This window comes from Acartia tonsa, chromosome 3 (assembly GCF_053477335.1).
Source record: "Acartia tonsa isolate MP-2025a chromosome 3, ASM5347733v1, whole genome shotgun sequence".
NCBI classification, from domain to species: domain Eukaryota; kingdom Metazoa; phylum Arthropoda; class Copepoda; order Calanoida; family Acartiidae; genus Acartia; species Acartia tonsa.
In genome coordinates this window covers 13,386,223-13,405,100 of record NC_137262.1, presented here as the reverse complement: position 1 = coordinate 13,405,100, position 18,878 = coordinate 13,386,223, and the positions used below count along the sequence as shown (strand labels likewise).

The 18,878-nt window shown below is 31.6% G+C and overlaps 1 protein-coding gene and 2 long non-coding RNA genes across 4 annotated transcripts in view; 2 read left to right on the top strand and 1 right to left on the bottom strand.

Annotated features, from left to right (window-relative positions):
• LOC145313361 (uncharacterized) overlaps positions 1-18,878 on the top strand; it is a 79,006-nt gene that overhangs the window by 50,795 nt on the left and 9,333 nt on the right. The window contains exon 17 of the mRNA XM_080152722.1: positions 15,364-18,697. Coding sequence (XP_080008848.1) covers positions 15,364-18,697 — 3,334 coding nt within the window. The remainder of the gene's footprint in view (positions 1-15,363; positions 18,698-18,878) is intronic.
• Positions 1,333-4,187, top strand: LOC145313358 (uncharacterized). 2 transcript variants are annotated; one of them, XR_013877311.1, is made up of 2 exons: positions 1,333-1,932; positions 3,239-4,187. It is a non-coding gene; the product is annotated as an uncharacterized LOC145313358 (long non-coding RNA). The 2 variants fall into 2 exon arrangements; XR_013877310.1 differs by having other exon boundaries at positions 3,210-4,187.
• Positions 6,198-8,696, bottom strand: LOC145313373 (uncharacterized). The gene is made up of 4 exons (XR_013877315.1): positions 8,597-8,696; positions 7,858-7,926; positions 7,356-7,425; positions 6,198-6,556 (listed from the first exon to the last, which is right to left on the bottom strand). It is a non-coding gene; the product is annotated as an uncharacterized LOC145313373 (long non-coding RNA).

Below are 18,878 nucleotides of genomic sequence, written 5' to 3'. Positions count from 1 at the left end.
CTAGTGGCTAGTGGAGCAAAAGACCCCCAAACACTAAAACTTTGAGTTTTGAGCTTATTTTTAAAGATATCAACCTGTTTTTTTAAGTAAACTTTTCCAACATAACCGTACTAAGTAATCATTACAAATTTCATTTTTGGACTTTCCTTCTAGGAGCTAGTGGAGCAAAATACCCCAAAACACTAAAAATTTAGGTTCTGACCATCTTTTTAGAGATATTGAGATGATTTTTCTTCAGAAACCTTTTTAAAAATAACCAAACTAAGTAATCATTACAAATTTCATTTTGGGACTTTCCTTCTAGTGGCTAGTGGAGCAAAAGACCCCCAAACACTAAAACTTTAAGTTTTGAGCTTATATTTAAAGATATCAACCTGTTTTTTTAAGTAAACTTTTCCAACAGTCTTATTTAGTGGCGTGCACAGGCTTTTTTTTAGGTTCTGAGCTTATTTTTAGAGATATTGAGATGATTTTTTTTCAGAAAACTTTTTTAACATAACCAAACTAAGTAATCCTTAAAAATTTCATTTTGGGACTCTCCTTCTAGGGGCTAGTGGAGCAAAATACCCCCAAACACTAAAAATTTAGGTTCTGAGCTTATTTTTAGAGATATTGAGATGATTTTTCTTCAGAAACCTTTTTAAAAATAACCAAACTAAGTAATCATTACAGATTTCATCTCAATATCTCTAAAAATAAGCTCAGAACTTAAATTTTTAGTGTTTGTGGGATTCTTGTCCCACTAGCCCCTAGAGGGAAAGCCCCAAAATTCAATTTTCAGACCATTGTCAAGGAGGGGAGTTGTATCCGTCCACCTTAGTTTTTTCAGGGAGTGTATCCATCCCACTTTATTTAAAATCTGCCCAAAATTGACATTTATGTTGTTTTCAAACTATATAAATAATATTATTTTTTTTATTTAGATGATCTTGTTGACTGTGATTTCATAAAACAAACTGAAGCTTATAATTCAAAATCTAGAAGAAATAAAAACAAAGTGAGAAGTTGGAAGTGTCACATTTTGAAAAACAAACTTTTACATCTTACGTTTCTTAGTTTCAAGTAGCAAGGGGGGGGGGAAGTTTTGACACATTTGCATAAACCTGGTACCTAGGCTTTATCTTTGGACTGAGAGGATAAGTTATTAGAGATAAAATCATTCTTATATGATGAATTAAGTTTTAATTAACTCGAAGTTTTAAGATTTTTTGGATAAACCTCCAGGTTCCGGAGCTGCAGGCCTCCAGGTGGTCTCTGTACAGGTAAAAATGAAAAAAAAAATATTTTTTTAAAAAGTTACAGGTCAACTTATAAAACAAAATATGCATTTGTTTTAATATTATTTACATATTTGAAGAAAAAACATGCACATTTTGTTTTATAAGTTGATTTGTAACTTTAAAAAAAAAAAAAATTTCCATTTTTACCTGTACAGAGACCACCTGGAGGCCTGCAGCTCCGGAACCTGGAGGTCTACCCAAAAATCTTAAAACTTCGATAAATTTATCATATAAGAATGATTTTATCATTAATAACCTATCCTCTCAGACCAAAGATAAAGCCTAGGTACCAGGTTTACGCAAATGTGTCAAAACTTCCCCCCCCCCCCCTTGCATGTCTATGCTTTCGGGAATTTCTCGTATTCATTCGAATCCGGTGGATAGGAACCGGTTCTCATCAATACGAAAAAAACTATGTCTAGCATCGTATTATAAACCGCTTTCTACGAATTTAGAAATGTACAATCATAAGATTAAAACCATTGTTTTATCCCATGCCTTCGGCACCTTGGGGCTAAAAAAACTGGTTTTAATCTAATAATTGTACAGTCTATATCCGCGGAAAGCGGTTTATAATACGATGATAGAAACAACTATTATGAACGAGAGCAATTAATTTTAAGCACATTTCTTTTTCAGTTAAATATACTAGGTTTCTTTTGAATATAGGTGAAGGGGGGGGGGGATGTGGTGACTCATACCACGACCGCCGCCATTTTTTAAAGATACCAAAACTTGGAATAATTAGTGACCTAGCCCAAAAGATTTTACCCAATTATTCAAGGAAGTCCAAGGGGAGGGGGGTATAGTGGTGATAACTCTCCCCCCCCCCCCCCCGAAACAAATTTGGGGTTGCCGTAGGCACCCCCAAAATTTTTTCCATTTTGCCCCCCACATTAAAAATTTATCCCTACCCTGGGGGTGCCGTAGGCACCCCCAACCATTTAGGAGGGGGTTTTTATCCGACCCGAAAAATTTTTTTAGGGGGAAATACCCACCCCCATAAAAATAATCCCAACCAAAAAAAATTTGGCGAGCTTTGCGCGCAATTTTTCTACTAAATATTTCATAATTAGCTAGGTACCTTTATAAAATTATTAAATTACCCCCCCCCCCCCCTGAAAAAAAATTTTAACCCGGGGGTAAGTTTTTTTTTTTTGGGGGGGGGGTTGAAAATATTTACCCCTGCCATCAGATTTCAGCGGGGGGTAATTACCCCCCTCCCCAAGCAAATTTTACCCCCGTGGTAAAAATTTTGGGGGGGGTAAACAAATTTTGCGGAACGCAAATATCTCTAAAACTAAGGGAGTAGCACCCAAAATAAAATTGCTGGTATGTCGTGGCATGAGTAACCACATTCATCCCCCCCCCCCCCCTTTAACAAAACAAGGATGACAACATATATAAAAGCGAAGCTCAAAAATGAACATTAACATTAGTATGTCAGTTTCAGTACTTAAAGAGCAAGTTATTAATTGTATGTATAGGACATACTTACATTTTTATGACTTGACTGTAAAGAACCTCCTCTTTAAACGCTGTACCTTGTTGTCATGGGAATTGTTAATCCAAAAATCAGAAAATAATTATTTAAATTAATAAGCTTTTTTGTTTGTAGCAAATAATCTTGGTCCTTTTTACAATGAAGCTTTTTATAGGGCTCGGGATAGTTTTGGGCTATTTTATTATCGTAAAAAGTCTGGATATGGTTTATGGCATTAGACTATTTTTTGGCCTACAAATATATATTGTTGCTAAAAAAAATGTTCCCAAAATTACATATTTTTATTGGACATATTATGTTTCTGGTAAGGATAATCTGAATCATACCTTACAGTTAAAGGAATCATCATGGCAATTCTCAATCAATAAGACAATTATTACATGCCTAAATGAACTATAAGATGCTAAGAGCTATCCATTACAAAGAGCTTCGTTATTGAAAATTTAAAAAAAAGTTTACACTAAAGATGATTTAATTCTTTGATACTAACTTTTGTGATTTATTTGTTATATCTATGTATTATGTACTTATATTGGTTGATATTTTGCAGAGATTTATGTATACATATTGAACTAAGCAAAACTAAATATATCATCATTTTTTACTTTGTCAAGCCTATATGTTATTAACTAGCGGCTACCCCCCCCCCCCTAGAGGCCTCTAGTGGCACTTTAGATGTTTTTGTTTGTTAAAGTCTCTATGTTACCTCTTTATTCTTTAGTCTCCCATAAATTTTAAAAATTTTCAATTTTTTTGTCATTGATCGGATTCTCCTTAACAGGGTAGCTTCTCATAGGTCCCGGGAAGGTTTTTAACTATTTTGGGGGAGTGTACCACCACCCTCCCAAGAGAAATAAATCGAAATTTTTATTTTAAGTATAGAGACTCCTACGTGTCATTGCGAGGTATCGTAGAAACTTGAACGCAACAAAAAACCAAACATTTAAAGTGCCACTAGAGGCTTCTAAGGCGTAGCCGCTAGTATTTCAATAATTCATTTTGACCATGTTTGCTATTTATTTTATTAATGTTGTAATTCGTGTCATTCTATCTATTTAAAACATTAATGCAATGTTAAATGGCTTTCATCATATTTTTTTTGTTCTATTTTTAACGTAGTTTTTTAAATCTAATTTTTATCTCCAGAAACAATATCAGTATTCAGATATAAAAAAAAGTTTAAAAACACTTTACAGTGAAAACTAATTTCTTTAAATTTCTATGGATTTGATCTTTCTTTTAATTTCACCTGAATATATCATTGAATGACTCCTTTAAATTTTGTAAACCCTAAGCTTTTGTAATTGATTATGTTTGTATTTTTAGTGAAGATTAAAATTCCTTTCATATACATATATATTGAGTTTTTGTGTTTTGATCAATAAAATACTTAATTTGGAAAAGATTTTCTTGGTCTATACATTCTATACGTCAAGTTTAATATGTTGGATTAACTTCTAACTTATTAGACGTTAATAACAAGGATGAAAATATCCATAAGCAGCGTAGGAAAACAAGGATGAAAATCCATAAAAGCAAAGCTCTAAAATCTGAAAGAAGGAAAAACGAACAATAACTCTTGTAGAATTTAAGAACTTACTAAGCAGAACATTAATTTCTAAGACTAAACAAAAATGTTCATAAAGGGAGGGGGAGCCTATAAGAATTCCGTAAAGGTGAGAAAAAAATTTCTTTTATATTTTCACTTGACACTTGTAAGATTTTACACTTATAATTTTTTTTTAATATTGACATGTCTGAAATATAACAAGTTTCATGTGAAAATATAAGTGAAATTTTTATGAGAAAAAAAGTTTATCTGAGATGATTGAGAACTGTCTAATTTGGCGAAAAAAGGCAACAAAAAAAATTCAGCGGGAAACGGCGGTTTTCGGCTAGAGCGGCGGTTCCGCCGCCATTTCTTCACGATTCTATATTGTTCTCAACAAAAGCAACTGCTGTGCCAAATTTTAGTTCTATTATTTTAAAGTCTTTAAACACACACCTTTAGGGAATTCCGTGAAAAATACAGACTTTTTGGTAAAGATTATAGAGTTTCTACGCTTTTTAGATTGTACTTAACGGATATAGGAATCGGCATGCAAAGTTTGAAATCGATAGGACAATTCTAACATGCCTAAATAAACGAAGAACAGAGCTAACTGTCATAGACGGACGGACAACCCTTATGTATAGAAAAGGTTCACTTTTAATTTGTATATCTGAAATTAATTATACATAAATTTTTAGCAAAATTTCGTAAATCCTATTACATACAGTAGTCAGGTTTTGTTGTATGTTGCAAGGGATCTCAATAAAAGCTGAACAGATTTGGTTCTCCTTTACCATTTAGCTTCTCTTAGGTCCTGGGATGGCTTCTAACTTTTTTGGAGGAATGTACTACCACCTACCCAAATAAATCAGTCCTAGAAAATATTACAACCCACTGAAAATTTATTTAATTTTCATGAAAATGAGTTGAGGGGGTCGACTTATCCAAACTTACCTCAAGGTCCCTAGGGGCATAGCCGTTAGTACAGGGTAAATATAAAGGACATACTATGGTTTTAAAGATTCGATTACAGATTCCTTGCTTATAATATTATACCTTGCTGTCTTAAGAATCTTTATTAAAAAAAATAAGAAGAATAGATTAGCTAATTATATTATAAAAAAGTTTTTGTCAAAAAAGTTTAAAGTCAGCATGTACGGACTTTCTGGTAACAATTGCAATGCTTCCTAAATTGTACCTAACTGTTATATGAATCAGCATGCAAAGTTTGAAATCAACGGGACAGTTATGACATGTCTAAAATAATGAAAAGAGCTAACCATTACAGACAAATGGATGTGTGACCCTTATAGAAAAGCTTTGTTTCACTTCGTATTATAGTATAAACTATCTCAACATGTCATTGAAATCTACACTGCAAATTTTAGATGAATCTTCAATAGCAGGCGAGAAAATTACATATCCTCAATAGTGCAGTGTAATGGACTGACCTTACTGATGGACAAGCAAATTAACTGCTACTTCTAAAATCGAATTCTAATATACCTGACAGGACACGTAACTTCAAAAGGCTTTTAAAAAATAAAATTCAATACAATAAAATGTATGAAAAAAGTATGTAACCCTAAACTTGATTAATCTTCTTTATTTCATCCTAAATAGTTATAAAGTGAGAAAAAAAACAAGAAAAGCAAACAACGTATAAGTTCAAAATAATACTTAGAAATCAAAACAAAAGGGATAGTTACACGAAATTCATTTTTATAGAAATCATTATCTTATAATAACAACGACTTTTATCTTGTCCCTTGAACAACAATGGGTATTTCTAATCATAGAGTAGCTTTGCTAATCAAAAATAATACATCATGACGGGTAAATGTCATAAAAGAAGTCAATGTTTTGGGAATGTTATATTTATTTTAAATTCAACTAGAACAATGCACATTCTTATTTTTGAAATTTTAAAATGGTACAATACTAGTTATTTCTTGCATCGAATTATAAATAGCTTTTTGTGCCTTCAGCATCTCAGGGATAAAAAACTGGTAACCTTATAATTGTACATTTTTTTATTCATAGAAAACTGGATATAATACAATACTGGACTTAATGTTTAGTATGGCTGAGAACCGGTTCTAATCCACTAGATATTAATCGGTTTTGTATGAATACGAGAAATATCATTGATTTTAATGATTAAATTTGTTATTTCTTGAGTTCTCATCGCGCTCAAAGTAGGTAGGTACTTCTCAACACCTGAAACATTTATAATAAAGAAATTTTTATATATCTGTTTGAAAAGATCTTGCTAACCGATAAAAAATTCTTTTTGAATCAAAGCTTACAAAAAGCCTGGATAGGTTTTAAGCATTTTAATGAATTAAAAACCCAAACAAGCCGCACATACAACAAACTACTATTCACAAATATAATTATAAATTCAATAACTGCCTAGAATAGCTTGAAATTATTTTCTTTATCAAAACTTTATCAATTTTAAATTCTGAAGAAACAAATCTATAAATATTAACCTTCAAGGAGAATTGCGCCATGAAAATTTTTTATGTCATTTTACTTTTTCTTTTTAAAACTAAATTGAAAAGCTAAGAGGTTGAATTCCCCCACCTGGCTTAAATGCTCCTAGAGGCCTTTAAGGGGGTAGCCGCCAGTTTTGATTTAATTTTAATCTTTTTGACAATCTTTTGTAAGTATATTCTTATAAAAATATCTGTCCGTGTGTAGTGAAGAAGACTGAACCACTGAACCGATATGATTCTCCTAAACAATTTAGCTTCTCATAGGCAAGTTTTATGATTATTTTGTGGGGACGGGGAGTTACCAACACCATACAAAGAGAAATCGCCACTAGAAAAAAATTACCCCCCTCCCAATTTTTTAAAATTTTTTTTTAAATCTAAAATTAGAACTACAATTGAAAAGGGGGGGGGGGCGGTCATAAAATTATTACTTCTAAACTGAAATTTAAAGAGAATGGTAAATCCTATTTTCCAGTGCATATATAGTTTGTTCTGTATTTTGAAACCATTAATTTTACCTGTTTTATAATTTTAGAAATTTTAGGCTCTTGCTCTCTGTCATGTGTGTCGGGGCAGAAATTTTTCTAACTAAAAAATAATCAAATAAAGTTTATAATCATTTGAAATGAATTTCTTATGAATGAGCTATCTTTATTATCAGACATAAAAAGGTATAAAATGATTCTTTTTGGAAAATAATGTAATTGTAGCATTAACAGAGGGGGCGGTGAAAGGAATGTTTTTTTTGTTTGTTTTCTATAATTAGGGTCGGTTCGTCCTTTCGTCCATCCGGCGAATATATCTTTTTCGTTAAGTTAGCCATCTCAATTATCAAGTCCTAAATATGTAATTACGATCTTAAACAGTATACTGTATTTTATCAGTTTTAAAACCAATTTACTAACTTTTTTGTTTTGACTTTTTTTATTCTGCTTATTCAGTTTTTAATGTTCTTTTGGCCACCAGTTTCAAAGCTTCGCTTTTGTGGATGTTGTCATCCTTGATTTGAACTTAAATTACCTTTAAGAAACGAATCAGTATTTCTGCAAAACATAGAAATAAAGGAACATTCACATCAAACAATTCGACCTAAACAAAAAAAAAAACATAATACATTTATAGATAGACATTTTGCGTGATAAATGAGGAATTAGAATTTAAGGTTTGAATTTTGCTGTAGAAATTATCATTGGGATTCTTTTATGAGTTGCAAGCTAGCCACAAGTAACTTTTTGGGTAATTTCCTTCAACAAATTTGATGATTACCCCACCCTTTCCCCATATATTTTTACTCCAACGTAAATTTCTTCCTAGCCCCTGCAGGGCTAATCTGTTCTTTACTTAACATTTACGAAATTTAATATACTTAATGCTATTAGACGTTTTTTAAAAGTTCTAAAACATTGTTGAATACCTAGCTATAATATTAATTTATCATCATCAGGCAAAAGGGGATATTAGACTGTAAATTATAATAGTAACAAAGATGACAAAGCGAAGCCCTGTAACGGTAGGACAAACGGACATTAACACCTGTATAGTGTCAAAATTGAAAAATCTAAATATAAATGAATAAGAGTTAAAGCATAATTGTGAGTAAATGTGTTGAAAAACTTCTTGATACAGGATAATGTTTATGGACATACTTAAATTTTTAGGACTTGATTATATCAGAAAAGATTATGCTACACATTATACGCAAGAAAATTTTCGGCAGAAATCTTTCAATTAGATTGATTTTGTTCAATAAAAAAAATACCTTTCATGGGTCACTCTGCTGGTGTCGTGCCCTCGTGTTTGAATGGACATTTTTAAAGATTGCAAGATAGGATGGCTGATACTCTAAATCATGTTAATCTGAAATGGATAATATTCATGAGAATTTTACATTATAATGTATATAAAATTGAGAATATATTTGTAAAAAATTGGTCAAACATTAAATAAATCCAAATAAATAGTAAACAAATAATAAGGTAACGAAATATATGGCGTACAGGCCAAACATGATAATAATTGTTGTATGGTATGTAGTGTGTAATAGTTAAGCATGTACTAGATTTCTTAAAATATAATGACTATATAACCTAACTTGATTTATATTTACAAAATGACATATTGACAGTAAGAAATATTCCGTGATACTGACTCAAAATTGCACAAAAAACTATTTATATATAAAATACTTTGGTCCAAAATAACTAGTTTTTCGCCTAAAATTCGACTAGTGTCAAAAAATCCAATAAACTCTTTTTTTTGTAGGTAAACCAAAAGTATCACATTGAGATTTTCAAAAATCAAAAAACCGAAAACGAACTCGTCACAAAGAAGGGAAGATCTTAAAAAGTTTTCTAATAATATTTTTTTTTTACTTTATATAGGATAGGATATTATATATCACATTGATTATTTAGAAAGCTAAAACTTAGTTATAGATAGATGGGCAGACCTTTCATGTATAAAAAAGCCTTGCTTTTAAGTAATATAAATAATCACATAATTTAAGTTATATTATTTTTAAAAAAAACTTATATTAAATTATTTTAACCAACTCTCAACAAACAGACAGCTGTTGTTTTGTTTTGTTTTTATTGCACTCTTTAATGCTTTCCTTACCCCCTTTCTCAATGAAGAAAGGTGCCGAGATTTCTCATTTTAAATTGTGCATTCATAATATTTCAGAATTGTGTATATTTATCTTTTTAGTTATCTTACATTGTATCATATATATACAAAGCAAATAACTGATTTCTAATGATTTTTAACATCATATATCTATAGATATTTAGGTATTTAAATTAATTTTAAAATAAATGAAAAAATGAAATTTCAGGGTCCATAATCAGAAATGTTATTTGGCATTTTTTACCATATAAGGGTGTATTTTTTCGATCATCGGGAGAATTTTTAATCACCCCCAGAAAGCTATATACTACCTATTCTGGTTAGTTTAATATGTATGTAACAAAACCTTACATATTTTACTGTGTATCCACGAGTAAACTTCAAGAAAAATATGTGTTATTTGTCAATTTGATAGGTTTTAAGATATGTATAATAAAACACACAAAAAACATAAATGTTTTAATGTGAAAATATTAATTTTTTTAAAGTTTGATAATTTTTTTAATGTGAAGTATATAAGACTTAATTTTTAAAAAAATACTCTTAAAAAACATTAATCTGTAACATATATCAACTCTTTTCCAGCTTCGTGATCACTTTAATACCTCATTTTAATTGCCTGGCATTGCTTTATAATATACAGGTAATGACTTGGTTGTTTATAGAACAGCTGACTAAAAAATCGAGGTTTTGTGATAAACCCACTTTTGTTGTTGCTCCATAAATGATATTTTTTTCCCCAATTTTTTTGGCTGTATAGAAGCTTTATATATTCATATAACATCCACCTAAATTTGACTTTTGGTATTTTATTTATATCATCAACAGAGGGAATTGAATTTTGGAAAAAAAATATTAATTTATATTTTACACTGCTATGCATTGTTCTTGTTCTTGTTTCTAAACAATATTTATATCATTAAAAAGAGACATCATAACATAATAACACAATTAATGAATCGGTCTCTATTATTAAGCTGGCAACCCTTAAAACAGTTGCATTTCATTATCCTATTATATAAAGTAATTATTATATACATAAACACACTTAATTTTTTAACTTTTTATTGATGGAATACATATGTTTCTCTATAAAAATAGATCATCAGTTCCAATTAAGATGTATAAAATAAGAGTTTAAAAAAATATATATATGTCCATGCATTTTGAATCCTTTTAAAAGACTAAATAAGAAAGAAGTGTTAGAAAATTGTGCTCCCTGCAGGGTTTTTTACTGCTTATATCCTCTTGGGGTTGGGGGGAATTAGCATCTTTATATAAAAAGGGGGAGGTGTTTAAAGAGAATCTTTCAGGAGAAAAAAATAGGTCATATTTTATCATGTGCAGTTTTACAAATTAATACATCCTTATACTAAAGTAACAGGATGTTTGTTTGTCTGTCTGTGTGTACCGAAGGATCTCGCTAACCGCTGAACCGATCGGGTTCTCCTTAACAGGGTAGCTTCTCATAAGTCCCGGGAAGGTTTATAACTATTTTGGGGGAGGGTACCACCACCCTCCCAAGAGAAATGACAAAAAAATCAAAAAATTTTAAATTTAGGGGAGACTTCAATGTCAAATAAGGTGGTATCATACATAAAAAATTAACTTTAACAAACAACAACATTTAAAGTGCCACTAGAGGCCTCTAGGGGCGTAGCCGCTAGTAGTATATAAAGTAGAAAGCTTTTTTGTCTGTAGCTTAAGATTTTGATAAAGTATAAGGCTATTTTTCTAATTTCCTTACTCCTTTAATTACAGAGCTCCTAGATGCTTGGAGCCCAGCTGCTAGTAAACAAACAAAGTAAAACAATTCCTGAATAATTGATTTACAATTTTAAAAAGCAAAACATTTTTATAATTAGGATGTGTATATCCACTACCCTGTCCCGTTTTAGAAAAATTTTGTTAAAATTTTTGCCCCCAGCCATAATATGGTTGATTAATGCAAAATAATGACCCATGCAAAATAGTTTTTCTGTAATGCAAAAATTGGGATGGTACAAGCACTGCAAAGTTTTTAAAATTTGCAAAAAGACCTGTTTTTAAAGCTCTTGTACCATCTCAATTTTAAAGATTTTTACAAAATTTCAATTCTAGTGTGTCGATATAAACCTGAAATTTACCAAAAAAAATGGGGGCAGTCTCAATTATAACATATGAAGGACAAAGGTGCAGCAAATAATTTTCCAAAGTAAAAATTGCCAAATTGCATATACAAATAATAGGGTTGGGCCGGATTGGACGGATACGGATATCCGACTGATTTAAAATGCTGGATATCCGGTATTCAGGTTTATATTGGCACACTAGAATTGAAATTTTGTAAAAAAAATTTTTAATTTAGATGGAACATAAGCTTTAAAAACGGTCTTTTTGCAGATTTTAAAAAGTTTTTACCATCTCAATTTTAAAGATTTTCACAAAATTTCAATTCTAGTGTGTCAATATAAACCTGATTACCGGATATCCAGCATTTTGAACCAGTCGGATATCTGTATCCGTCCAATCTGGCTTAACCCTATTATTAATGTATGAAATTTGGCAATTTTTACTTTGGAAAATTACTTGCTGCACCTTTGTCCTTCATATGTTATAATTGAGACTGCCCCCATTTTTTTTGGTAAATTTCAGGTTTATATCGACACACTAGAATTGAAATTTTGTAAAAATCTTTAAAATTGAGATGGTACAAGAGCTTTAAAAACAGGTCTTTTAGCAAATTTTAAAAACTTTGCAGTGCTTGTACCATCGCAATTTTTGCATTACAGAAAAACTATTTTGCATTGGTCATTATTTTGCATAAATCAACCCTATTATGGCTGGGGGCAAAAATTTTAACAAATTTTTTTAAAACGGGACGGGGTAATATCCACGCCATGGTTAGCTCTTTTTGTTAATTCAGGCGAGTTAGAATTAATCTTAAATGTTGGAAGATGATTTTTGTAGCAGTAAGGTACTTAGCAACTTTATAATCATTACTTTATGTAAAGGGACGTCCAGGTGGGGGGGAGGCGGGGTAGGGGGTTAAGGGTTATTAATTAATTTGGGGCAACTCCATAATTTTTAAATTTTTAATTTTTAACCTTCCCCTCCCCCCCCCCCAAAAAAAAAAAAATATATAAAAAGCTTTGATGTCCTCGCCTCTAAGATATAAAGATTACCCTCACAAAATGAACATGGGGATGCCCAAATTTAGATATTTCAATTTCCCCTCCCCCTTCCCCCAAATCAAAAAGCTTGGACGTCCTTGATTATGTAAGCTCATTTAAACATACTGAAATCAATTTGTGTACAACAATTATCCTATTTAGTTTTTTAGTAGTGAAGCTACTCTATAATTCAAAATATTTGTCCGTCTGTTGTCTGTCCATTCATCTGTACGTCTGTCCATTGGTATGTCTGTCTGTCTGAGACAAAAAGGGGAAAACGGGATTTTCTCAGCTTCTATAAAAGATAGAAGGCTGAAATTTTCATGGATTGAATATTCTCTCTCTCTATCAATACTCCATATTTTCATCAAGTTTCATTAGGATTTGTCAAAAAACTGGGGTAGGCTATATCAATTCCTACATTTCAAGTTTTCATGATTTTCTCTACTCCTATTTAAGATAGATGGTTGAAATTCAGGGATTGAATACTTTAATATTCTGCATAATTTTATCAAGTTTTATTGAGATTTACTTATTGGGGTTCTACCTCAAATGTAGGAGTCCCAAATGTCAGAGTGGACAAATGCAGGAGTCCCAAACATCAGAGTGGACAAATGTAAGAATGGGACAAACGTCAGAGTGGACAAACTTCAAGGTGGACAAACATCGGAGTGGAAAACATTGGAGTGGACATTGCTTAAATAAAACCTAGGAGTGTCTGCTATTTTAATGATATTACAATTTTGAAATTTTTTATACCCCTGTCTACAAAATAATGACTATGGCTGCAGCGCTCCGCCCCCTAGCCTATAACATAACCTAACCTAACTAAGAAAAGTAACGGGACAAAGGGGGGGGGGGGGCTGTGTTTGTATAAAAAAAATTCAAATTGAAAAAAAAGTTTGGGACTCCTGTGTTTGTCCACTCCGACGTTTGTCCCAAAAATCCTGCATTTGTCCACTCCAACGTTTGTCCCACTCCTACGTTTGTTCCACTCTGACGTTTGGACTCATGCGTTTGTCCCTCCAATGTTTTTCCACTCCTACATTTGGCATTGAACCGATTATTGGTTGGGGTGCTAGTTTGATTCCTAGATTTGTAAGTTTTCAGGATTTTCTTTACTCCTATTAAAAAAAGTTTTAAAGGCTGGGTTTATACCCCCCATAATATAATAAGGGGGGTGATTACCCCCATCCCTAAAAAAATTACCCTTTTACAAGCACCTCCCCCTGGATATTCCTGCACTCCCCCTTGTAGTGACTAGGCCAACTTTATTGTCTCTGGTTTCAGGAAGCCCATTCAATTATGAGAAGTTCACATTATAAGTGCACTCTTATAGCATCCTCTCTATTAGCATTACATGTGTAATGCATTATAGACAAACAAATAGATATTTTATGAGGGATCCTACACTTTATAACACCTTGTTTTGCATGGTAAAAATTGTTCCAATAGTTCTTGATATTGATATATAATTTAAAAATTACAATAACTTGAATATAATGATGTTTAAAAAATGCTGAAATTATAGTTATATTTAGACTAGAAAAATGATTAACATACCTATAATTATAAGCATTAAATAATTCTCTTTTTAATTATAAAAATATTTTTTAAAAACAAGAACGAGAACAATGCATAGCAGTGTAAAATATAAATTGATATTTTTTTCAAAATTCCAAAACTATCCAGGGACCTATAAGAAGCTTCCATAAAACAGAGAACTCAATAGGTACTGTAATTGTCGAAATCTTAAGCTGAAGACAAAAAAGCTTACTACTTTATATAATAGGATAATGAAATGCAGCTGTTTTAAGGGTTACCAGCTTAATAATACAGACCGATTCATTAATTGTGTTAATATGTTATGATGACTAACTTTAAAATGGTGTAATTATAGTTATATTTACCCTAGAAAAATGATAAACATACCTATAGAAGCGTTAAATAATTCTCTTTTTAATGATATAAATATTTTTTAGAAACAAGAACAAGAACAATGCATAGCAGTGTAAAATATAAATTGATATTTTTTTTCCAAAATTCAATTCCCTCTGGTGATGTTATAAATAAAATACCAAAAGTCAAATTTAGGTGGATGTTATATGAAATTATAAAGCTTCTTTACAGCCAAAAAAATTAGGAAAAAAAATATCATTTATGGAGCAACAACAAAAGTGGGTTTATCACAAAACCTCGATTTTTTAGTCAGCTGTTCTATAAACAACCAAGTCATTTCCTATATATTATAAAGCAATGACAGGCGATTAAAATGAGGTATTAAGCACTTTCTAACTCCAAAAATTGATTCTTCTAAAGCAAAAATTAGTTTAGCATTTTTGGTGACTCAAATTTGAAATTTGATTTGTAGCAAGAGAAAAATATTAAAAACCATACTTTTTTTTATCTAAGAGGCAAATTAATGGTATCAATATATTCGCAAATGTCTTATATACAGTTTAATACACTTTTAAGTCCATTATTTTTGGGCTTTGAGTGAACGTCTAATAAGATTGATTTCATCTCTATATTTTTAAATTTCAGTGGTAGGTAGCCAACTGTAAGTCTCACAGGGTAATCAACCTTTTACAATTATCAAAATCAGTTAAACCTGTACCATTTATGACAATTCCATTTAAAAAAAAATCAAAGCACCCAAATAGGTTAAGATCTAAGGCTTAGTGGCGGTTGACAAGCCCTGGTTACAGATCAATATCACTGTAACATAACTAATTGGAAAATTTTTAAGGTTGAAATATCATCTGAGCAAAGAATTTCCAGCATTGCGACCTGAAACAGTGGTTGGTCATAGTGGCTGTGATGGTCAGCTTCATGCAGTTCAACTAAAAGCAGTTGCAGATTTTCGAGACGGCAGGAGTAAGATTTTAGTTTGTACATCTGTGCTTGAGGAAGGCATAGATGTACCAGAGTGCAACATTGTCATCAGATTTGATGGTGTTCAAAGTCTCATTCAGTTTATTCAATCTCGTGGAAGGGCTAGAATGCAGAATGAAACAAGCAAATTCTTCATCCTTGCAAATGAAGAAGAAAGTAACAGACAGGTTCAGCTTGAAAAACATGAAAAATATATGGATCTGGCAATAGAAAGTCACTCAAAGAGTAATATGGCTTTGTTCTTAAGAATAAAAGATATAACATTAAAGACATCATTGTTATCAAGAAACGGATTGTCTATGCCTACCTCTCAGCTGCCTATAATATACAGACAGGAAAGTACAGCAATTGAACTTTTTATCAGGAATATCTTTGATGAATATATCAGCACTGAATATGTTGAAGAAAAAGTTATGGAAGTATTGCTACCTTATGGACTTGTCATTGAAAGAATAACTGTTCAACAAGGCATAGCAAGGGACATATGCCCATCCATGTTTGATGACAATGACTTTCTTGTTACTATTCAGCTTCACGATGGAGGGGATGATAGTATATACCTGTCAATATATAATCTTTTTCACAACTGGGACTTTATGCTCAGTAAGGAACTAAAGGCATATACTAATATAAGTTTAAAACCAGATAAAAGATTAAACTTAAAACCATTTACAGGGAATAAACTAAATGCTGGTTACTTTGAAAATGAGAAAAATTTTCTCATTAAACATTCAATCTCAAGTGATTTCAATATTGCATTTTCTCCTGATGGAAAATATATCACTATTAAGTTCACAGATGTTGTCAACGGTGAAAGAGTAAAGTACACTATGGAGTTTTCCCTGCTAAAAACTGCTTGTGCTGGATTTTCTCTATTAACAACAGAAAGAAGAACTGTAAATCTTTTCCTTGGACTTGAGGCTATGCCAACTTTGTATGAGAAAAGTCCAACAGTAAATAATCAACGAGTTACTGAACATGAGTTACTAACTACTCTAGCAAAACATCATTCACTATGTCTGGAAATCAGAGTTGAAAACTTTCAAGATTGGATTCAGCTAAGAGAGATTCTCAGTGAATCCAGTATATTTCCAATAGATCTTTTTGACACAAAGATTTCTATGTTGGAGAGTAAAGAAAAAGAGGAGATATATTGTAACACTGTGATCCCTGAAGACTTGATGTCTAAGGTCAAAAAGGATCTTTTAAAGTTGGAATGGAGTATATATATGAAATCTAGTGATATGACTGCTAATGTAAAAGTTGCTGAGGTAAACATTTGGCTGAAAAGACTTAGAGAATCTTACATCAACAAGAACCTCATTGAAGCAGTTAAAATTGCAGTTGCCTTTCAAAGAGCTGAGAGGAATAATACAACATATTGGAAATCATTTTCTTCACTGATTGAAAAAGAAATGTTAAACCTGGAGAAGTTAGACTTGAATATTGAAACCTTAAAATCGATGTTAACTTTAAATGTTGGAAAATTTCAAACTGAACTTTACAGAATTTTAGTAACTCCTTCTAGATATGTGTTTCTACCACCAGTACCAGTAGAAAAAAGTAGACTGTCATCTATCATATCAGAGGAATATGTTCTAATCTCTGTTGTTTTCCGAGATGAAAATTTGGATAAATCTGACAATGACAAAAAGGTTCATATTCGTGTAAAAGACTGTATGGTCAACGGAATTGATATTTATGGAATAAGAATATTTTATCTTCTAGAGTCAGCTAGTCAAAAGAGGGATCAAAAAGCTCTATTTATCAATGTTCCGAATGTTGACAAAACTAATGCACTAAGAGAAAGCCTTGTCAGTAATTTTGATAAATTTACTTCATCAGCAAAATTTTCCTCAAGGCTTGGCCTTTTTGGAACTTCTGTTAGATCAGCTGGAAAACTTTCAGCAGATGAATTCATGATGATAGAAGATGAAAAGGCAGACAATGGATGTCTTGTAACAGACGGAGCTGGATTCATTAAGGAGAGTAAGGCTCTCGAATTTTGCAAAAAATGTGAAATACAAAAGCAACCTTATGCAATGCAATTTAGATGGTTGGGTTTTAAAGGAGTTTTAGTGGTTTTACCAGATGATCATGAAGTCTTTAAGAACAATGAAAAAGCTATCCTGATAAGAAATTCACAACAAAAGTTTGAAACACCTTTTGATGAATTTGGAATTGTTAAACTTGCTACATCAAATCCTGTAACACTGAATACGGAATCTATTACTCTTTTAGAATCTTTGTATCTAGCAAATCTAGATAAAAAAGATATCTGGAACTTTCCATCAAATGTTCTACAACACCTTGAATCATTTCTTGAAAAAGTCACAAATGCACTGAATGATACATCTCAAGCTAAAGAAGAGCTTATGCAACATGTTGAAATGAATATCATTGAAGAAACCTGCAAGTCTGGATTCAATCTGCTTCTGGAACCTTTCTTTTTTAGGCTTTTAAGGACTTGCTACAAAATGAACATATTAGACATTTGCAAAAGATCCAATTTACCTGTGACTGAAGGAAAATACCTGATGGGAATACCTGACTACTCAGGAAAATTAGTATATACAGAAAACAATATACCAGAGGTGTTTCTGTTTCTAGATGGTGATATGAAGCCAAAGACTGGGTTAATGCTTCTTTACAGAAATCCTTGTCTTTATCCAGGGGATCTTCGTTTGGTTATGGCTGTAGATGTACCAGAACTCCATTACTCTAAGAATGTGGTGATACTTCCAACCAAAAACTCAGCCTTTAGTTTATCTGACAACTGTAGTGGTGGAGATTTAGATGGAGATCACTTCACAATTATTTGGGATAAAAGATATGTCCCACCAAAAGAAACTATAATTGATCCTCTTGACTATTCCAATTTAGAATCAGATCCTCCAATAGAGTCTGACTCTGCAACATCCCCTGAACAACTTGCTGATAGTTTCATTAATTGTATGGAAAATGATACATTAGGTAGAATTGCCTACATATGGTTGGCCCTCTCAGACAAGTTTGAGGATGGTGCAATGAATAAACTTTGTAAGATACTAGCAGTAGCCCAGGCTATAGCTGTAGACTATCCAAAAACAGGAAAGAGGCCCAAGATTCCTAAAGATGCTCTAGAACTTGTAAAAAAGTATGGCAACCCTGACTTTATGGAAAAACGTAATTCATACCCTTCAATTAAGGTAAAATCTTTTTAATAAATTCATGAATACAAAATTAAAATTTTACATCAAAATAAAGCACAGATAAAATTTATGTTTTTCTATTTTATGTGTAAAAAATTCTTTTAAAACAATTAATGCATGACATGTTCTATTTAGCTTAACAGTGCTAAATATGTAACTATATATGTATTGCAAAGAT